The sequence below is a fragment of the Melanostigma gelatinosum genome (genome assembly GCF_949748355.1).
Source record: "Melanostigma gelatinosum genome assembly, chromosome: 5".
In the NCBI taxonomy this organism is placed as follows: Eukaryota; Metazoa; Chordata; class Actinopteri; order Perciformes; family Zoarcidae; genus Melanostigma; species Melanostigma gelatinosum.
In genome coordinates, this window is record NC_136638.1 from 10,834,253 (window position 1) to 10,850,747 (window position 16,495).

Consider the following 16,495-nt stretch of genomic DNA (forward strand, 5'->3'; position numbering starts at 1 on the left):
GCAATTGCTTGTGTGTGTATTTTATTGTCATTAAATGTATATTGCGGTCTATTTTAAACTATGTTTAGGCCATTGTTCTTTGTAACTATGCTATTAAAGTGTAATAAAACAATGTAATGGAAAAGCATGTGGCCACAGAAACCTACATGTTTAATGAGTTTCATAACTGCCTCATGTATGGAATGTTTTTGTGCACCGCTGGAGGGAACTCTCCTCACTTAGACACACAGACTTGGCCCCTGTTGAATTATATAACCAGTTTAGATTTAGGCTAATTTATAAGCGGTAAAGTCAAACCTAAGCATAATCTTATGTTGCACAAGATGGAATGTTGAACAGTCGGACATATCTTAATAGATGTACGCCTCATGATGCTCGACCAATAAAACAAGTTTAAGTAAAGATGTCATTTTGAATAAGAGGAGAAAATTCAAAGTGCACCATTAGCACACGTTGCTGAAACCTGAAGGCCATCCATGTACACGGGGTCAGGGCTAGGTATGCCTGCTTGTTCCAGCCACTGATCTGTAGATTAGGGAGGCTGACTGTAGGAGTAGGCCTGATCCTAAGGAATGAGGTCAGCTGCAGCTCAAAGACCAGGCATATTGAAAGTGAACCACTCTAATGTGGGGGTGGGATGTGGCACCAGCTGGTAATTGACCAGGCAGTTCTCTCGTGTGTAATTGTTGATTTCCTAATATTTATGAGGATTGTTTAGGTAGCTATGGCATATTTGTTTCAGCCCTGATGGACCCCAGAACTTGGATTTTGAAGCTACCGCTGACGTCCTGGTATATCAGCGAGTGAGAACAGATAAGCAGGTCTCTATGCGTCATGAGTGATGTGGGTCATTCTGCTCAGCTGGTCTCGTCCCACGGCCTTGCAGGAGTGACCGCCAACCGCTCGGCGTTGCATCAAAGTTATCGACTTGAGCTTTGCCCAAGATACTCTGATTTACGTGATTTAATAAATGAACTCGTGATGAGACTCTGAGCATGTGCTCAGTATCTGGCCCATGCAAAGTCAACTTGCTGTGTGCCATGTTGTTACTGTGTCCCACAGCAAACACTGGACCCGCACTGCGGTGCAGAACGATAAGATAACTTTTTAGATAAAAAGACGGGGTAAAGCTTAATCACTTGGGTGTTTTTGTTACAACGTGCTGATTGACTTCCATGTACTGTTTGAACAAGTTTGGTGTGTATGTTTGTTCTGGGCACATGTGAGAAAAAGGCCAGGTGAAAAACATCACATGCTCCCGTGGCATAGTTTTGAGGGATGTCCTATCGGGCAGAGGGGGAGATACGATACTGGAAATGGATACTGAAATGTTTTTGGTGACACGCAGTGAGGCGTGGGTAACGAGTTATTTTATCCACACGCACGTTTTTCTGCTACACCAGATGTAATCATCCCATGTCCTATTATGGGATGGGCACCAATGTACAGAACAAACACAGCTTTGGTATCCAGATAAAAAGGGATGAAGGTGAGGGCTGCTGCTATGCCACAGGTGCATAAAGAGTATACATTGATTTCTACTACACTTCGAGAAGCATGGCACGGTCTAAAACTACTCAACACGTCTACAACACAGGCCTCGTTACCTTCATCACAAGCCTTCTGACCCATTTAAAACCAAAGAGTATGTCAACATGGGGTGCTTCGTAAAGGCACAAGGATTGTTGACTGTCAAGCTCAAAATACCTCTCTCATGACTGACAAGTCATGGCTGTAAAAGGAGACAAATGCACCCCTACCATTGTGATTCACGTCAGTTCACTCTGGACAAAAACTCACAAAATGCACAAATGAGAAATGTGCCTTCCTTTGATGCATCGGCACCACAGCATGATGATAACACGGCCACCTAAATTTGATGTAAGTGTCATATAAAAATATGTCCGCATAGAATTGACTTTCACTGCAGGCTTCCAATCAATGCACATCATTTTTAACATGCACTCATTTGCCTTTGGTTGATTTTTTTTAAATAATTATAAACTGATAAATGGGGTGATGTCGAGAATTAGCTGTAGCAGTGGTGATCAATTGCTCAGAGTGGGAGATCCCTGCTGGCACGTTTATCGCTGGGCACGTGACAGTGACACATACACTTGTCAGTAACCTCCTGGACGAGGTATCCGTCACAGAGCGAGGACCAGAAGTGTCTGCGGACATGCATCTGACAAAGCTGATGTTGTTGTCTAGAAATGTGATGATTTCTACAAACCCCCACGTATTATTTTATCGTGACTATATGGCACAATATAAATCCATTCCTTTCAGAGGTAAAAAAAAAAGACAATATTTCGTGCTATTGAACGGAATCACCCATTGCACTGAGTCCAAATAGTGACCATGAGTGTGTAAATGTGACACAAGGTTCTGCTTGCTCCCAACATAAAAGGCTTCATCCTGGCTTGCAGAGAACCAGTCTGTTTGCCACCCATCCATGAGATGTTGTCCTTGTTCCACCGCAAACAACTTCGCTCCAGATGACCACCCCCTTGAGTTTCAATGAACTCTGGTAATCTTGCTCCATTGCCCTTTTCCACAGACAAAACTATTCCCCCCTCCTGGTCCCTGGTCCCTGGAAGAGGGTTGGCCAGAGCTGGCCAGGCTCTATTTCTGTCAGCTGCTCCTGCTGAAGCCGTTGGTGCAGGCTCGGACTAAATTTCTGGGGTGACGCTGTAATCAGACACTGGTACACACGGCCAGAAGTGGACTGCATGTTTATCTCACGTATGATGAACACACATTCATAAACTCAGCTTTGCATTTCTTTCCATTGCAGAAATGAAGGCAACTGTTTAACACGCCGACTTCTGTTACACCAGTAAAGGTAAATTCAGTTCTTAGATGTGCTGCACTTTACTAACAGATTGTGTTCAGTTTCTTGGATTACGCCGCTATCGTAGACAAGTATATTTCATTACTGGTATTATCTGTTTAGCTCTTGGTGAGGTTTCCAGCAAAGGACCACGTGAAGGTTGTAAAGTGTAGGAAATGACAAGAAACACTCTTGTGAATTGACTTCACACGGCTCAACCTGCACTGAAAGCAAACCTGGGCCTTGTTCACTACACAACAAATAGCTTTAGAGTGACAATGCAGAACACTCTGTGTTTGCCATGCACTTTATCTTAGGATAAAGCTGAGGATTCCTTCGCTGTTCGTTGCAGAATGTCTGACATGCCTCATTGGACCGTCTCAGGTCAGTCTTCTAACAGCTGCTGCCAGGCTATTGCTTAAACCAGTAACAGTGCCTTCCACCAACATGTTTTCCATGCATGACTAGCTGTAAATATAGCTTAGCGTGTGTATGTCAGAGGTCAGGTCCTTGATTCTCGGGGGGCACTGCTGGTCTACAACTCTGCTATTACAGGCTTGTTGTTGAACACACTCATATAGTGCAAGCTTTTATGTCACTACACCGTCTGGTATCACCTTGCAGAATAGAAACCGTTTCCTTTTAAATTCTACTGTCTGTGGCAGCTGTAAAGCTGGCTGGCTGCTGGTGTGTCACTGTGCTCAAACTGAACTCAAGTAGTGCCATGTCCGATGGAGGAACCGAGATGATGTTCACAAACCTATCTCCAAACCCTACGACCCCTTTTTTATGTATGTGAAGTACACATGCATGGGTGCGTCTATCAGACAGCTATATTTAATAGTTACTTTACAGATTAATAATACACCAACGGTATTTATAGGATACTTTGTTATAGATGAGCATCTCTTCCACTACTAGCTTTCATGTGCTGTATATGTACGTGCGCTCACAGTAAGGTATGCATATGCATGTCTTTGCAAGTGTGTGCTTCACCCTATCTGTCGTCGCTGCCCACCTAAAAAAGAGCAGAGATACTGACACTGAGAGCTCGGCATGTGCAGAGAGAGAGAGAGAGCCATAGCTCTTTCTTGTCATAACAGAAACTGAGCAGACTCAGTCAGATATCAGCTGCTCTTCCGTGAACAAAACTATCTCACAGTCACACAGGCATACTATGGAGAGCTTGTCACTCAGATCATTGTCAAGCACTTAATTCGTTTAAAGGCATTCAGAGAAGAAAAGAGACAAGCAAACCACTTGCAGTGTATTGTTTCAATCAGGTAATTTAGGGGCTCCCCGTAGGCTACGCTGAATAGGGCCTTTATCTGAGTGACGTGTGATGCTGATTATTAAAATTCAGAAAACACAAGTAAAACAAAAGACATTGGCAAATGTTTTAGCTGCATGACAACACAACACTGCTTGTTCATTATAGTGCAATAAACAGCAACAACCGGCACTTCAGAGAGGAATAGACTGGGAGTAGTCTGACACCTGCTGGGAGAAAACCAGTAATGCACCTTAGACAAACAGGTGCATAATGATGAATAGAAACACATGATGAAGTTAAATAAAAGAGCACCACAATAATTGTTCATATTTATATATTGGTATATTATATTACGCATAACATAATACTTTCATGTTAAGAGCTGCCAATATTTCATAATCTTATCAAAATCAAAAGTCAAATTCCAAGGCGAGAGCAACAAGGTCTCAAATTAATGATTCACGTTTATTAGTCACCCATCCTGCCTGTTCTCTCTCGCATTCATTCCATCACTGGCTGGGTGATGTGGGCCAGATGATCAAAAGTCACTTATTTTCGCTGACGACCCACTGGTCATCGCTCTGTCTTGTGATTGGACGCACACGAACAGCGACAAGTGGTGTCAGCCAATCCACGCGTTTGTTGCCCACTAGCCCGCCTCCCGTGCCGTACCCTTCAAACTGACGTCACGCCCAGCAAACGCGATACGCACTGGGTTTTTTTAGACACAAGAGGGTTGCACATTGCGGCAACAAATTCTTGCAAACTCGGAAAAAAGAAGGAGTTTCTTTCTCCACAGACGTCGCTGCCATTTACAACAGACTATTCATTCAAAGGTAGGTGGCCAAGACATGTCCCGAGCTGTTATTTCTGTGCGTTTATGAGCGTGACATTACTGTCATCATTCACTCAGGGGCCTGGGAAACGGAACAGTGCTATGGGTTGGGGCCTGCAGCAAGTGCAATTTGTTATTAGCTTATAATATTTCTTAAATATTATATTGATAACCCAACCTTCTGATGGCGCGAAATAACGTTGTACTAACAGGCCGACTAATCCAACACTGATATCAGAAAGGCTCATGTTAAAATGGTAATAATCAGCTAATATTAAGCTAGCTTAATAGCCACACTTAAATGAATGATATTCCGCTAAATGTCAAGTTACGTTTGTAGAAACAAAGACCGTTTTACATTTTTTTTTACTGAAACCACTCAATGAAATATATATGTTGTCTTTTGCTGCCACTTGGTCGTGACTTGGCTCAGCCCGTCGTGTGTTTGCCTTCGTGTGTATGTGTGAGATAGCTTCTGATTCCTCCTAATTATGTCCTCACATACGGCCTCCCGGTCTCGTGATGTCTCTAGATGCAGAGAAAGTAAACGGAGGCTACAGAGCTGCCCTTGTGTCAGCACAGTCTCAATTACATGAAGTATAAACCCCAGCCTTGTGCTATAGACTGGAAACTAAGAATTGGTTTTTTTGGGGTATTGTGTAATACCATACACATACACATACTACCTTAAATGCCATCTGCCCAGGAAATGCACCAGTGTTTAAATTAGATTTCTACAATACATTTCCCCTTTAAAACTCTACATAAGAAAGGGAACTTGTTGATAATAAGGGGAAGTTTCCCCGGTATCCTGTGAGATCTTTGTGCATGGCATTTACGAAAGCAGTTTAACAGCAGCTGATGCTAGCAGCTCTGAACGGGTTCACACAATTTAGATACACGCGATCGGGTACTTTGTTTTGTCCTTTCTTCATTCTACAGAGGTATTATTTTGATCAAGGTTAATAGCTTCCACTGGTTACGTTTTTTTACTGTACATTGTTTAATGCTGCCGTTATAATAACGCATATGTTAGTGAACTGACTACGCTTGTGTACTCCTTTGTCAGTAATGCCATTGTCAGAGAGACGTCTCAACTGCACTGTCTGTGATATTATCACCATGATTCTATTGTGGAAACATTGTCCTAACTCACTCACGTGGCAAACAAATAGCAAACATGCAAATTAACAAACACACACACACACACACTGTTCAAGCCTTCAAAGGAGAGACGAGACCTGTAAATCACTTCTCATCAGAGTTGAATCTGATACCAAAGGCCGGTGCAGATTTATGTGGGTACAATAAAGCCAAGGTGACCCACATGGTGAACTTTGATGCTGTGTAAATGTCCTTATTGGCGCCAGACTACCGGTTATAAAAGGTCCCTTTTGAAAGAAAGCTCCTCTCAGCCTTTAGCCGGTAATGTAACACTCTTTATGTTCACAAATTACTTATGAGGCGGAGCAAAGATCCAACTGCCATCAACGCTTCCCTGTTAACAGGGAGAGAGAGAGAGAGAGAGAGAGAGAGCTGATGATTGCGTTTCCCTTCTCCCCCGCTGCCTCAAGGTACAACAAAAACAAACCATCAGGGATCGTTCTGTTCCCCCTGGAGCATGGTAACCATAGTTACAGAGGCCATGCCATCTGTCAGGCGGTTAACAGACATATGTTTGAGGAGCGCTGCACAGAGAAGCTTACTGCTGATGTGGAAGCAGGATGTACCACATTCACAGTTGTTTGTCTTTTCTTCTATGAAATGCACTCCGTATCTGTTTACCATTACCCAAGAGTCATCCTTGAACCATGTTATTCATATTATATTACCAAACTAGGTGATCAAAGAGATTAAGAATATACTTTCAACCTCATAAATACAATGTTATTTTTACGAATTGGCAACCGTTTTTCTGTCTACCAATTCGACAAACGCCTCTTGGCTCATTTCAGTGTGCAGGCCAGCTACTGCATTGCTTTGTATTGGATTAGGATTGGATGTGGATGGAGGAGCTGGAGTGCTATTTAGATGTTTACGGTGTACATACACAAGGTGACAGAGGAATCCAGGGAAGGCCTGGCAGACATGCAGTTTTCCGTCTGGCCCTCTGTGCTTTGTTGTGGCCGTTCTACATGAGCAAATCCAGCGATGACGGCTTAGCGTGAGGGTTTGCGATGGTCCCGGATCTGCCTTATCAGAAGCCAATAGGTTGGGAAACGCACAATCTTCTCACGAGGTCTAGAGTGGAACGGTTAACCTTTAGACACAAAGCTAATCACAAACATTTATTGGACTTTTTCAAACAGCCTTGGAGAAATAAAAAGAAAATAAAAAATCAGTTCCCGGTGGGGCAACGGCATCAAAGTCTTTCCTCTGCTGCGTCGTGTTGGTTTCACACATTGCACACGGAAACCATGAATGTGGGATGTTGCTGTGTGTCTGTGTGACTGAGTAAAGAGGAAAAAACAATGTGACGATTGGTCACCGCTCTCTCTCTCTCTCTCTCTCTCTCATATATATATTCGATGAGCCTCGCCCTGCACTCTGTGAAGCTGACTCCTCTATTTGTAACGCGTGAGCAGTAAGAAAACAGATCTTATATCTGTCGGCTCTGATGTGGGCCGTGATTGACTGTTGACTCATCAGACACACTCGACATGCAGCTCATCTCTCCCCGCGTGGCCGTGTGACCGTGATTGTTCGCCATGTGAGGGCTGAGCAGGCATGACGCTGCAGGAGATAAGTGGAGAGGTTAGGGAGCGACTATATGCTCTGTTCTGGGAAACACTTGCATCACTTGTGTGCCTGTCTGAAAATGTTGTGCTCTTATATCAGGACTCGGAGGAATTCAGTGCCTAATGTGACTCTCGAGGCTGAATTACACACACACACACACACACACACGGTCGATACAATACCACATTGTTCTGATTTTGCAATGGAGTTTGGATGCATTCACATAACTGCAAACTAGCAGGATGATGGACTGTTTAGGCTTCACAGTTCAATATATAATATCCCCAAAATGTGTATACTGTTATTAATGTATTACCAACGTACTATCTCTTTACTAACTGTAAATAGGTATGTTTACCTTTTATAACGCACTAATATAGGAAATGATGGTATTTAAAGTATGTAGAATTTATATTGTTCGTTATCTATGACATATCCTCTTACAGGTATGTCAGCACACAAGTAGAAACACAAGTTGTACTAATTTAGAAAATGTGACTTGTTGCCCTAAGTATTGACTCTCTCTGTTTTGACATCAGTGCTGGCATTGGTGTTTACGTGATGTTACGACCACATCCTCTTCCTGTCTCTTCACTGCAGTGTTTTCTTTGCAGACTTACAGAAGTTACACCTTCGCTCCTGTTGTTCTTGCTCCTCAGGTGACCGTTCGTCCCAGAGATGAATTTCGAGCAGCCCCCTCCGTACCCAGGCAATGGCCCCACTGCTCCGGGCTACCCAGCCCAAGGCCCGCCTCCGCAGGGCTACCCAGCTCAGGGTTACCCACCTCAGGGCTATCCTCCACAGGGGTACCCTGTGAACATGGAGCAGCCTAATGCAGGGTACCCACAATACCCTGCGGGACAAATGGGCCCGGGAGGTCCTTACCCTGACCAAGGACAGCCTCCTTATGGGTACCCGGGTCAACCGCAACCACAGTTTGGCTGGCAGGGGGGGCCCCAACCTGGGCCTATGTATGGGGAAGCTCCCAAAAACACAGGTGAGTGGGAACATATGTATGGTATTCATAATGTTGTCGGAACAGAAGATGTATGATCTAAAAAGTAGAAGAGGCTCCTCCTCTGACCGGATGCGTTCGAGAGTCTCAACGGGCCGCTACGACCAGGAAGGAGAGGCGAGCTAACCTGCTAACACAAGGGCTGACCAATAGCTGTGTGAGCTGTTACAGTGCTGTCTAATAGACCACACAACTCTGACTTTGGGCTTGATCGTGTCGTTGTGAGAGATTGTATTTTGTTAAATCAGAATTCCTCAAAAGCCTTAAATTAGCTCGGAGACACCTACGGCTGTCTCTGTTACATCTTTCAGGTATAGTCGGCCTTTTTTAATCAGAAGAAAGGAGGAAAAAGCACAGGTGCAAATAATCAAATGAGTGATGACTGAATTGTATTAAGCTTCAGGGTGCTGGTATTGTTCCTGCCGGCTCATTGTCACACTGTCACAGCTTAATGGGACACTTAAATAAAACGGAGAGACTATAATGTTAGTTAACTTTGACAACAAGGGGAAATGTCTGTTGTTAAAAAGGACCTATTATTCTCATGAGCAATTAATCCGTCATTTATTTTCCAGATAAAATTGATTGAGGCCGAAAGTTTGAAAGTGGCGAAAAATGCCCAATTCCTCCCAGCCCAAGACGAAGCTGGAACCATCAAATGTTTCACTCGCCAAAAAACGTAAACGTTTAATCGATTATGAAAATAGTTGCCCGTTCATTCTGTCTTTCTGACTAATTGATTGATGAGTGAGCTGCTTCAGCAGGTGGGACAAAAACGTGTCAGCCCGCAGAGCAGCAAGTCATTAAGGATTTAGAAGTGAGAAGTCAAGCCGGTTGAAGATGAAAAGGTGTGCCGGTGCAGCAGCACCTCCCAACTGAGCATCCACAATGGAAGCTCAAAAAAAAGCGCACATGTCACGGTAATAAAATATTCAAAGCGAAGCCTCCAGAGAACGCCTTGAACACCTTTTAGGTATTAAAGGGAGTCTGTGAGGTGTCGCTGATCGAGATAAGCCGAAGTTCTGCTATAGAGAATCTCGCCCTGACTTACAGAGACATTCATTATTAAATATTGGCCAATCATTAACCAGTCATTTCATTATCAGAGTCCAGCGCGGTGAGCCGGCTTCACCTTATCTACCGGTCACCTTGGCAACACACAGCCCTATGTCATGAGTCACTGCGCCTGCTTGTTGTGTGCTGGATGTTCGCCTCCCTCCACATGAATGATTAATCACAAACACAAGGAATGGGAGATGTTTTCATTCAGGCTTGTTGTTTGACTTGCTTGTGGTTTGTGTGTGTGTGTGTGTGACAGATGGTAAACTTCACATGTGGGTAACATAACCCTTTCTCATGACTTATTTAGACGCATTGGCTGAAGGTGAAGCACATGTGACGACATAGGAACACGTCTGGTTGATGCTCCTCGTGTCGTCGGTGTAACGATACCTCAGAGCGGCGCTCGTGTTACTGAACCGTAACCGCTGCCTGATCGTGGCGCCCGGGCTGCCATGGCATTACCATGGCGATGCGCCTCCCGTGATGAACGCAGTTAGAGGAAAAAAATCATAGCAGCCACGGTTACACTCGAGCGTACCACGGAAGACCCGGCGGTGAATCATCTCCGCTTTTATGTGATCAGAGGAAAACAAATCACTAATTGCTTTCTCTAAAATTGTCTCGCTTTTCTTTCCCCTCTTCTCTGTATCACCTTGTTGACCCCTCTCTCTGTGTCTCTCTCTCTCTCTCTCTCTCCAGTGTACGTGGTGGAGGACAGGAGAAGGGACGACTCAGGAGACACATGCCTGACGGCCTGCTGGACGGCTCTGTGTTGCTGCTGTCTCTGGGACATGCTGACATAACTACTCCCCCCCCAACTGTTCACCTCCCATTACCCCCCCTTTTATGTGCCTCGATCCCCCCCCCCCTCATCTGCCTTAAACCTTGCACTCCTTTCAAAAACCCCTCCAGTTTCCTCCACTAGTCTTCTGCCTGTCTATAATAAACACCTTGATTCCCATATGGAAGTCTCTGTCCGGTGCCACTTAACTCTCCCTTGATGTGAAACCCTCAGCACTGACCGGCCGTCGCTGTCCAGGGGCTACTCTGTAGCAGCTTGTAAACATAACCTGAACGTCAGGCTCCTCGCTATAATCTCTCACACACACACACACACACACACGGTAAACGCGGATCTCAGGCTCATCTATAGTGTGAGGCTCTCTTGGCACTTTATGACGATTACCTCTGTAAGATACTCCTCTCTGCCCTGTCAACCATCTCCAGCCCTCCGTAACTCCGTCCTTCAGCCCCCCCCCCCCCCACACACCCTCACACCCCAAAGGGCACCAAGACCCCGGCTGCCGATGAGCCACAGGGCGCTCTTTAAGAAGCTAATGCTTGAAATGTATCCCTTTCATTTGCACAGAGGCCGTTTTTTTTTTTTTGGTCCAAGTACATCTTCAGGTGGACTCATGTGAATGCATTTTTAACGATGACAGCGATTTATGTTTGATTACTGTTAACAGTCGATGGACACAATATTTTGTTTTCCCATGATCTCAATATGAAAAAAATAATATTCCAATGTTATTTTTATTACATACCTTGGAAATAAAACTGAAAATGTGAGGAAAAAAAAAAGTTTGGAGAAAATAAAAACATTGATTGCTTAACAGAAGAAACCAAATGACCTGTCAGATGCCTTTTTTTTGTTGCTTTGGATGAGAAACTTGCATTAAAATGATGTGTTCCCATAAAATGGGAGGCTTTGTCATTTGTGTGTATTTGCTGTATGCGCGTGTGAGGTTAAAGCAGGACGGGGAGTATAGATCAGCACACTGTAGCCGCCGGGGGCCTGGCCAGATCCATCAACTATTTATAACTCAGCTGCTAGTGCATGGCTGCCCGACACGTTGAAGCCAAAGAACTGGAGAGACTGCTTTAAACTAAAATGAAGATGGGATTCCCAGGGATCCAGGGATTCCCAAAGTGGGGTGCGCGCACCCCTGGGGGTGCGCGAGCTGCCTCTAGGGGGGGCGCGAGAGGAAAAGTGTAATGGCATCTGATGGTGTAATAATGTTAAATATTAAAAAAAAAAAATTATTTTAAAAGTGGGATTTTTCACAAAATAAAAACATGAATTATAAAAATCCCCTTTGTAAGATTTTAAATTAAAAACGTACAATTTAATAAATGCACTTGAGCTCCTTCCGGCAGTCTTGCCGCCTGCCGCCAGTCGTACACACTAGCCAGCCTAGCTTGTGCAGCTAACCTCAGCTAACAGCGAACTTCATTCATTCAGCAACATTCATTTAAATATGCTAAACTGGCTGAAATCGGGGAAACTGTCAGGTGGGACATCTGAAGCCATCAGTCGTAAGAGAGAGAGAGAGAGAGAGGAATCGGAGGCGAGGGGAACGGAGAGGTGCGTTGGGGAGAGACCGGGAGAAGAAATCGAGCCAGAGTCAGAGGAAGATGAGACGGAGGAGACCGAAAAGGAGGAAGGGATAGCACAGACAAATCAGGAGCACATCGGCCTATCGAGTCAAGGTGAAAAAAGAGGAAACGAGAGTGAGCATCAGACTGGGAAAAAAAGAGGAAATATGATGAAAAGTATGTGTGTCTGGGCTTCACTTGGATTGGCAACGCAGATTCCCCAAAGCCACAGTGCGTGGTGTGCAGTGAGGTTCTGGCTAACAGTCTGAAGCTCTTATTTACGTCGCCACCTGAACACCAAGCATGCCAGTGCAAGTCAAAAGCCCCTTACATTCTTTATATCCAAATTGGAGGAGTTACAAACCCGGGGGGCGAACCCGGTCGGGATGTAGAAGGGGGTGCGCGGCCTAAAAAGTTTGGGAACCGCTGGGATAGAGTACAGGCTGTGTCACGGCTTTCTAATGTGGTGAAAAGTAACTAAATACATTTACTCGAGCATTTTAATACAGTATTTTTTACTCTACTATAATTTCTGACAGGGGCAGTTACTTGTTACGTTTCAAGTTTAATATACAAAACAAAAGGATCAGTTTGTAAAATATGATGCATTGTTGTAGATTAAACTACCAAACACGAAGAACACCGATGCATAATGAGTACTACTTTTGATGCTTTTTGTTAAATACAACATACATACATACCTAGTACACTAAGAGAGCTGTGATAGTGGACCAAAACTGTTTAGGGTGTAGGCTGTACAACCAAAATAAAGTTGAGAGAGCTGCCGGTTTACTGCAGAGTTGTGTGATAATTCTCAGTGGGTTCACGACATTGTTTTGCAGCCTTCCACAGACCTGTGCCTTGCTGCTTTGATTTCAGGGTCCAGGTGCATGCTCACTGTCACTCTCACTGGAATGGAACAGAGAGCCTTCGTTAGTGTTATTAGTAACAGCTGTTCCCTCACTACTATGACCAGTCAACATGTCTGCTGTGAGAAAGGCCTGTCCAGCCTGTCCCTGAGCTCTGCGGTCAGTTCCTTCCACCTCACGTCTCCGTCTTCAGCGTCGTCGGCTGTGAGACCTTATATAGAGAGGCGTGTGCCTTCCCAAATCATGCCCAATCTATTTTTATTTAGCCCAGGTGGTATCCAATCAAGATCCAATCATCTACAAAACAAAAGAGCTATAATCCAGTTTTCGCTTTGTCATTATGGTGTATTGAGTGTAAATTGATGAGGGGGAACATTTATTCAAATGATTTTAGCCCAAGGTTGCAACAGAACAAAATGTGGAGACAAAGAAAGAGGTGTGAATACACATAGTACTGTAGCCATGTGATCCATTGTCATTATAAAATATTGATTATAGATGCTTTAACCTCTTCTAACACTGCTGGAAGGGCACGAGTACAGTCAAATTATGATTCCAGTCAAAAAAAAACATGAATCCTTAAGCACATGGTGTTAAGAGGCCTAATTGTAATGGCACATTAAAATCAATGAACAGTCAGTGTGAAAAATATTCGGTAGTCCAGTAGCTGTGTGTGTGGCTGTTTACTGGCACGGCATCAACACATCAGGGTCATTTGTGTATGAACGTTTTTCAAGGAAGAATATGTGGAGCACAAATCTATTCAGCGAGGTCGACGCACAATTAACAAAGAAGGCAACAAAAACAGCTTGTTTTTAATCAATAGAGCTTTTTCCAGTACTCCAACAACACTGCAAGGATTGCTGTGAAATGCAACTAATGTTCCATTCAAGTCTGGTGGAAGTTGCTACTGGAAAAAGAACATCAGTCATCTTCAAACACACACACACACACACACACACACACACACACACACACACACACACACACACACACACACACACACACACACACACACACACACACACACACACAAAGTAATGAGATGAAAGTGAACTAGACGCTGCTCAGTTGAAGGAAACAATTATGTTTTATTGATAAGGTTCTCAGAAGAGTCTCGTTTCAGTGAATGTATAAGAATCATCCTTTTGATAATACTGATTTGGTACATTATGACATCCAGCACGAGTCTCTTCACAGTGAGAGGGATCCATTACTGCTACCGCTGATGGGATCGAGGACAGAAATTTATCTCTGCTTCCAAACCAAAAAACAGTCAAAAACAACTAACTGGGGATTGATATTTTATATATGGAATATTAGAGTGCCACAAAACTCTAGAGCAGTAAGACCAGCTAAAGATTTTGCACATTACAAGCCACTTCCTCTTAGAAATATAAAACTCGATAATCTGGACAATATTCTACTGTGCTGCATAAAGGTAAATCTATACACTGTACATCGAAATATAGCTCGAAAAAACAGATTTCACAGTTTTAAAGACTTTATTTAAAGTATAAACCGTTTTTTTAAAAACACTTTATTACATAAATTATTCTTTTTGAGAGTGACTATTATTTTTGCCCTGGCAGCAAACGGAAATTAATACAAAAACAAAAAATTCTTACATATTTTTACAAAAGAAAATAAACTCATCCATTAATGTTCATTTGGAATAGAACTGGTGACTCATTCATGATTGTCATATAGTACTAAGAATAAATAAATAAAAAAAGAATAAAATAAATAACTAACGTAGCATGTTTTTTTTCCGGACTCTGTGAGCGGTGTGTTTGATCGTTCTGTACAGAAGTGCCTTGGTGAAAGTCTCACAATTCTACCGCGACTGAAACGTACAAAACTACGGCATCTACGATATACGCAACATCCTGAAATTTAGTGTCGGACACATATGTCGGAATATGATTCTTCACGCCGTTCCAAAATAAACAATGCTGTGTGATACCACTTGTCCACAAATATAGCCATCACTTTTTTTTCCTTCACTTTATTTTTTTTAAAAAGTGTATTCCTCCAGCCCGTCAAACAGCTCGGACTCGTTCAAGGATGCCGTTAGCTGGCGCGTGTTGCCTGGGTTGGATGTGCGCCGCCTCAGCGGCAGAGGACTGGTGCGTGGTCGGACAATGGGAGGCCTGAGACAGGTAGACGACTCATAGTATTGGACCACCTTTTGACAGTGCCTTGTGTGTCGCCGTTTATGATGTCCTCCGTTGATGTGTGGTAGTTGCGGCTGCGCTCTGGAGTGGCTCTGTCTCCACTTTGGTCCCTGTGCCTTCAGCGTCCGTTCAGAGACAGTAAAAGCCTTCGCCGCAGTAGCTCTCAGTGTGACCCAAAAAATATGGGCGAAAAATATCACTATCTTTTTTAAAAAGGGGAATCTTCTTATTCACTAAGCAACGGCTCTCAATGTTCTTCAGTGCTTTTTTAAGTTGTTCAAAGTTTTTTCCAAAAAAAAAAGAAAGTGAATCGCTTGACTAAACTTTTACGTTTGTTTTTGCCTGTGGCAGTAAAATGAACAATAATCTGTTTTCTGACAAGTCATTCTTTTCTAAAAGGTCCCTGCAGCGTTCCGTGAGTAACCCCGTGCGTTGGTTAATTCTCCATGGGTTTTTGAGAGGAGTCGGGTCGAGGAGGCCGTGTAGGAAAAAGGAGCAGGATCTAGAGAAGTGAAAGTGGGGAGAGAGGGACGAGTTTGCCCTTCAAAACACTTTCAGGTGGGCTGTTACCTCTTGCCCATCTCGTTCTGTCTGAGGAACTGGATGTTCTTGCTGCTGTCAGCCAGTTCTGGATACTGCTCCACAGGCAGTACGTAGTACCCGTCGTAGCCTTGTACTCTGCCTGTCGTTAGGAGCTGCTGTCTCTCCCCTTCCGTCCACAGGCGATTGCCTCCCTTCCCATCCCTGGCCCTCTGCTGTTCCTTGGCCCAGGCCCCGGCCAAGGCCCTCTGCCTGGCCAGCTCCAACAGTCTTACCTTCTCTTCATCCACCACGTCCGCCGCGAGCCCGTACCGAACACTCAGCACCAACGCCGGGACCGCAAACTCCACAGTCACCCCTCTCCTCGAGCGGCCGCTCACCGTCATGTTGATACCGCTCTCCAGCGACTTGCGGCCGTTGGTGAGCCCCAGGGCCAAGAGGTCGCTGTCGGCCGAGACCACCTTCACAAAGTAGTGGCAGTCCTTCCCATCCTGGGTGTAATGGGTGCCTTCCAGGTATTGGGCGCCGTTGAGCACCAGGGCCACTTTGCGGCTGTCGTCGTTGGCCAAAGCCGACACGCCAGCCACCACGTGGCCCTCCTTCAGAGCCAGCATTACTCCTCGGCCTATTATGGGGGTGCTGGTGCCGAACCAGTGGCCCGGCTTGTCCTTGCCTCTGCGGCGCTCCTTGTTGAGGCGACGGCCCTCCAGGGCCATGAAGGCCTGGTTGTGACGCTCTGCTGCCTGCTGCACACCGGTGAGGAGCTACATGAG

General features: G+C 44.5%; 2 protein-coding genes across 4 annotated transcripts in view; one reads left to right on the forward strand and one right to left on the reverse strand.

Annotated features, from left to right (window-relative positions):
- Positions 1-2,769: 2,769 nt before the first annotated feature.
- LOC306777785 (cysteine-rich and transmembrane domain-containing protein 1) lies at positions 2,770-11,447 on the forward strand. Of its 2 annotated transcripts, none has more exons than XM_079269065.1 (3): positions 2,770-2,845; positions 8,340-8,677; positions 10,457-11,447. In XM_079269065.1, exons 2-3 carry the CDS (start codon positions 8,359-8,361, stop codon positions 10,558-10,560), a joined length of 423 nt encoding a protein of 140 aa, XP_079125191.1. In that variant the 5' UTR covers positions 2,770-2,845; positions 8,340-8,358; the 3' UTR covers positions 10,561-11,447. The 2 variants fall into 2 exon arrangements, with proteins under 2 accessions (XP_079125191.1, XP_079125190.1); XM_079269064.1 differs by lacking the exon at positions 2,770-2,845 and adding an exon at positions 4,804-4,942.
- Positions 11,448-14,304: 2,857 nt separating this feature from the next.
- Positions 14,305-16,495, reverse strand: part of tenm2a (teneurin transmembrane protein 2a) — a gene marked incomplete at its 5' end in the record, with an annotated part of 135,414 nt that continues 133,223 nt past the window's right edge. For both annotated transcript variants that reach the window (XM_079269021.1, XM_079269020.1), the window contains one exon: positions 14,305-16,486. In XM_079269021.1, the coding sequence (XP_079125147.1) occupies positions 15,749-16,486 (738 nt within the window). In that variant the 3' untranslated portion in view covers positions 14,305-15,748. The remainder of the gene's footprint in view (positions 16,487-16,495) is intronic.